This window comes from Cavia porcellus, unplaced genomic scaffold, assembly GCF_034190915.1.
Source record: "Cavia porcellus strain 051 isolate PalLab524CR breed Dunkin Hartley unplaced genomic scaffold, mCavPor4.1 scaffold_26, whole genome shotgun sequence".
NCBI lineage: Eukaryota > Metazoa > Chordata > Mammalia > Rodentia > Caviidae > Cavia > Cavia porcellus.
The window spans coordinates 20756556-20762287 of NW_026947509.1; the positions used below are offsets into that span (position 1 = coordinate 20756556).

The following is a 5732-nucleotide window of genomic DNA, read 5'->3' on the forward strand; positions in this document are numbered from 1 at the left end:
TTTTTCAGGTTCAAGGAACATATGGGTCTCCAGATACCATAGGACATGCCTGTAATCCCAGCACTCAGAAGGCTGAAGCAAGAGAATCACTATGATTTTGGGGCTAGCCTGGGCTGTATAGTGAGTTTGAGACCAATCTGAATTACACAGTGAGACCGTGTCTCCAAAAAAAAGAAAAATTAAAAAATGAGCCAGGGAATTAACTCAGTAGCATAAGCACCTGCCTGGCAAGCAAGAGGTCATGAATTTGATCTCCAGTACAAGAAGAGAAGAAAGAAAGAAAGAAAGAAAGAAAGAAAGAAAGAAAGAAAGAAAGAAAGAAAGAAAGAAGGAAAGAAAGAAAAAGGAATGAGAAAGCATGTAAGTCAATTTGGGGAACAAGTGACATTTTTCTATTTCATCTCTAATTCATAAATATAGAACTTATGTTTGGGCTTTGTTATATGTCTCTTCATCTAATTTTTTATGTTAAAGAGAATAAAACAAAACAAAATGGAACAAAGAAAATCAGAATAGAACAATGCAAGCAACAAAAACTTCAAAACAAGACCAACAGGATATCAGCAGTGGCTTTCATAATGTCTCATTCTCTTCATTGGTTTAATACTATCTTGTTATGTTTGATATTATTGTGTACAAAGGTATGGTCTTCATCTAATTTTATCATTTTTATCAAAGGTATGTTATTCATAGTCTTTTAGATTTATGCTTACTTTGATCATTACATGCCATGTAAATATTAATACTTTCAATTTTCATTAATAGTTACTGAACATGTAGCAATATGTCTGGTTTTTAAATTGCTTTACTACCAAATTTGTTAAGCTTTTTAAATAATGTTGGTAATTAAACTGTAGATCTTGCTGGGGATTTAGCTCAGCGGCATAAGCACCTGCCTTGCAAGCACACAGTTGTGAGTTCAACCCCGGTACCGATTTTTAAAAAAAAACACTGTAGATCTTTCTGCAATTGGATCTCTGTGTAGATGGTCATCTCTCAGATCATTACAATTTTGCTTGTATTTCCTGCTTAACTGCACTGGCTAAAACAGTGTAATAATGAACATGACAGATGATAGTTTGTGTCCTGGTATTCTTGTACTGTTTTCCTTCAAAAGAAAAAACTGCTGATGCTTTGCCATTAAGTACAGTACACCTGGGGCTTCTGTGGATAATTTTGATCAGATTAAAGACATTTTTTTTCTAGGATATATTTGCAATACATAATAATTGTAATAATGTTGGTGAACTATATATACATATATGGCCCCTTGATCATTATTATTCGTCTTCCTGTCACAGTTACCATCTCCCCTTTTCCTCAGATTCTTTCCCCATCTCCATAGTAGACCTCCCTCCTTGATTCCTAGATCTCTCTTTTATTTGCTCTTTGAGTCGTTTATGTTTTAGGTTTCTCATATAAGAGAAACATATTTAGCCTCTGTGTCTGATTTAACTTAAAATCATAATCTCAAGATCCACCCATTTCCCACAAAAAACTTAAACTTATCCTTCTTTATGACGTACAATATTCCTTTGTATATATTTATCACCTTTTTATGTATTTCTTTATTAACAGGCATAATTTTTACTGAGAATTTTTCAGACTCCGGTGATTTGAAAAAGCAAGGATCAGTAACATATCTTCGCTCTTTCCTTGTTCCTTGTTCTCCAGCAGAACAATGCACAGCTCAGGAGAGTGGCTACTCAACATCCTTGACAACTTATGTAAAGAAATGGGAATAAGGGGAGCTCAGCAGGGTGGCCTCAGACTAGAGAGTAGAGATAGCTAAGCTTCACACTTCCTTTTCTGCTTCCTTTGATTTTTCTTGGTGTTCTCACACACATTCCCTACCACACCAGGTGTCATTCACCTTCATTCAAAACTTACTAAGTATATATGCATACATAATCCAAAGGACTTGCATTCATTTACAGAACACTTGAAATTCCAAAGGACAGACATTCTGAACTCACAGGGATAGGATATGGTGAGGCAGGCAGTTGCCAACTGTCTTGTCTCAACTGTCTTGTCTTCTTGGAAAAGTTGGGGGCTTGGGTAGGTTGAGGTTTCTGGCACACAGCTCCAAAGCCCCTTCTTGTTGCCCTGAGTTCCTCTTTCTGCTGTCAGCACTGACTCAGCAACTCAGTGGGAGATCAGCACATTGGCTTGGATGATTCCCCATTGCCCAGAGCACTGGCAGTTGGTGGCCAAACCTCCTAGGCAGCCCTGGAAGTTGCACCACCACACATCAGGACAATGGGACTGTAATACACAAACTCCCCTCCTAACCCTTCCTTCCTCTGTCAAAGGCTAAAAGCCTGACAGGAGGAGAAGCATGCAGCAACCGACTGAGCAGACTTTCAGGCAAGATGCAGCCACTCCTGCTCTTGTTGGCCTTTAGCCTACTCCCTGAAGCCACGGCAGGTGAGTGACCAACCTCAGCCTCAGAGGTCTGATCCCCTCCCACAGACTGTGGGGCCACACTTCCTTGGCGCATCTTTTTATCTTTTTTTTTTAATCGATATCGGGGATCGAACTCATGACTGCCTGCTTGCAAGGCAGGTGCTTATGCCACTGAGCTAAATCCCCAGCCCCTTCCTTGGCACATCTTAATTCGATATGTTTGAGCATATGTTTCATTCATATTTCCTTATTCCCCAACCATTAAATGGGAAAAATATAGATAACAATCTTATAGAGTGGCTATGATAGTTAAATCATTAGTATACACAAGTTTTGGGAAATTGCCCCATATATAAGTGCTATATAAAGTATGATTTATGCAAATGCATTCTGTAACCTATGTGTCAAAGCCTGGAGACAAAGATACAGCAGTAGCAGTTCCACTTATTCAGGTCCAACTTCTTAAACACCAGTCCTAAGCTGCCTATGAGCTATTCTCAGAGAGAGGGAAGCTCCCTGAGGAGGAAAGTGCCAGTGGATTTCAAGGAGAGCTCATGATTACAGCAGTCTTTCTCCTCCACTCCTGAAGCCAGCAATTGTCTTTCATGTAGCAACCACTGTGGAGAAGAGTGAGGTGAGCTGTGGGACACGTCAGCGGAGGAATCTGGAAGCCATCTCCCAGCATCTGGGACCCTCCCTGTCAGCTTCCCTCTCTCTCACCATGGTCTCTTCTGCCCTCCCACCTTTCAGTCTTTCTGAAGCTACCAATCTGTGCCTGTACTGCATGCAGGTTCTCAAGCACAGAGTAAGTGCTGAATTCTTTCTTCCAGGGCAGGTCATTGGAGGCCAGGAGGCCAGGCCCCATTCCCTCCCTTACATGGCATTCCTTCAAGTTGAGAATCCAGAAGATCTGAGCAGTTGCGAGGGATTTCTTGTGAGAGAAGGCTTTGTGATGACAGCAGGTCACTGCTGGGGAAGGTGAGGATTCAGGAGCCCCTGGGGATACAGCAGTACAGATTCAGAAAATCTCCTGGGGATACAGCAGTTCACACACAAAAGAACCCCTTAGAAGAGCCATCAGAAAGCAACATTACTGTAGAAGTGAAAGGGTAAAAAGAGATGAAGAAGGATGGGGGAACAGGAGATCAGAGTTTGGTACAAAGGAGGAGAAAAGAACAGAAGATGAAGGCATGTACTGAGGCTCAAAATATGAACTCAAGCTTACAATTTAGTCTAGAGAGCAAAGTTAAGGTCACCATGCTCTGGCATCCCCAGCTAGGGATGCTGTGGTGGCAACAAGGGTCTGGACTCAGCTCTGGAACGTTTCCATTCCCTCTTCTTCTAGCTGCAGTCTCGCCCTACTTGGAGATGTCCATGGCACTACAGAGTTACTGGGCCATAACTTCTGCTTCTTATACTTAGCCATAAACTTTTTAGGGCCAAAAATGTCACACTGGGGGCCCACAACATCCAGAAGTAGAAAAGGACCCAGCAACAGACCAGTGTGTTCAGAGCCATCCACCACCCCAGATATAATGGCAAGAATGCCCTGAATGACATCATGTTACTTCAGGTACTGCATGCTTGACCCTCTGGTGTTTGGGGCTAGTCTGGTCTCTTCCAGTGTGGTGGCTTTAGTGTGTCCTGGGATACTAGTGGAGAAAACAAAGACAGGACTCCAGGGGAGTGGGTCACGGGGAACATGAGGAGAATACTATATAACCAGTCCCCACCTCCTGCACTCTTCCTGACAGCTGAGGAATAGCATCAGGTGCAATCGATTCATGAGGCCAGTGGCCCTGTCTAACACTGGGCAGAAGCCTAGACCTGGAGCCTTGTGCACAGTGGCTGGCTGGGGCTGGATCAACCTGCATGAGTGGTTAGACACACTCCAGGAAGCGCAGCATGATCAAAAGTGCCACCGTCGCTTTCCTTCCTACCACAGCTGGACTCAGATTTGTGTGGGGGATCCAAGGCAAAAGAAGGCTGCCTTCAAGGTAAGCACATGGACATCTGCCACTCCTTCCTGGAACAGAGGGATCTGGGCAGAGATGGGACAGTGGGAACAGACTCCTTTCCTCCACAACCTCAGTCTAGCGGCCAGATGGGATCAGGGTGGAGTGGGGATATTTTTTCCATCAATATTATATCTAAAGGAACAGAAGAAAGACTCACAATGCATATATAAGCTGCATTTTCCTGGAGAAGATGAAAGCACCTTGAATCTGATTGATCTGGGGACAGTAACCACAGCCAGGCCTGAGGCCCCGCCACTGATAAACCTGAGACTACACTGCTGCATCCCCACCAACTTGCCAATTCACATACATAAAGAGTTGAAGAAACCCACTCACCTCTGCCTTTTCTGACAAATAGGGTTTTAGGACAGCAGGAGCAGGGAAGCCTGGCTTAGTGGGAGACTCTGGTGGCCCCCTCATATATAACAATGTGGCCCGGAGTATTATCTCCTATGGAGACAATGAAAATAGGACTGTTCCACAAGTCTTCACCAGGATCACAAGCTATCTGTCCTGGATAAAGAGAATAATGAGAGGCTTCAAACAGCAGGATCATCACCCTCTGCCCACCGTGACTGACATTTTTACACTGGGACACAAGTCAGTTCCAAGGGAGCCTTAAAAGTTGCTCATCTAAAGTACAAATGTTTGTTCATTAAATCACATTTTGTACTGTCTCAGTCTGTTTGAACTACTGTAACAAAATGTTCCTTATGAACAACAGAAATTGTTTTTTCTCTAGAACTGCTTATCCTAGTTCTAAAGATTGAGAAGTCCAAGAGAAACTCTGTGATTGGTGAGGACCCACTTCTAGTTCATAGACAGGCATTCTCTAGCTGTATCTTCATACATCAGAAAGGGTGAAGTTCTCTGGGGTTCCTTACGGTTTAGGCACCAATCCCATTCACATAGACTGTGCCCTTATGATGTAATAGGTCCCCAAGGGCTCCCCCTCTAAATTCATCAAACTGAGTATTGGGTTTCAACATAAGGATTTTGGAAGTCTCAATTCTTGGTTTAAAAAATTTTTTTTGGAGGAACACAAACAAAAAGACAAAAGCAAACATGCAACAAATGCATGTTATGACTGAATTAAGCTCTTGCAGAAAAATGAAGTCAAATGAAATTCTTCTCCTTCCCACAATCTTGAGAATCAGAATGAGCTCATTTTTCCCTTTAATAATATGGTCCTATATTTTTATGTCACTGGGACAAAACATTCAGTTGCCGAAACTTAAAGAAGGAAGAATTTATTTTGGTTCAGGACTTTAGAGGATCTGGTTCTCTATACTCAGTTGGCTCCAAGGT

The 5732-nt window shown here is 42.6% G+C and overlaps 1 protein-coding gene across 1 annotated transcript; it reads left to right on the forward strand.

The window, feature by feature from the left end:
• The first annotated feature begins 2372 nt into the window (after nucleotides 1-2372).
• LOC100733619 (cathepsin G) lies at nucleotides 2373-5046 on the forward strand. The gene is given in 5 exon segments (XM_023566938.1): nucleotides 2373-2427; nucleotides 3237-3384; nucleotides 3844-3979; nucleotides 4161-4403; nucleotides 4810-5046. Coding segments are annotated over 5 exon segments (819 nt in total).
• The last annotated feature ends 686 nt before the right edge of the window (nucleotides 5047-5732 follow it).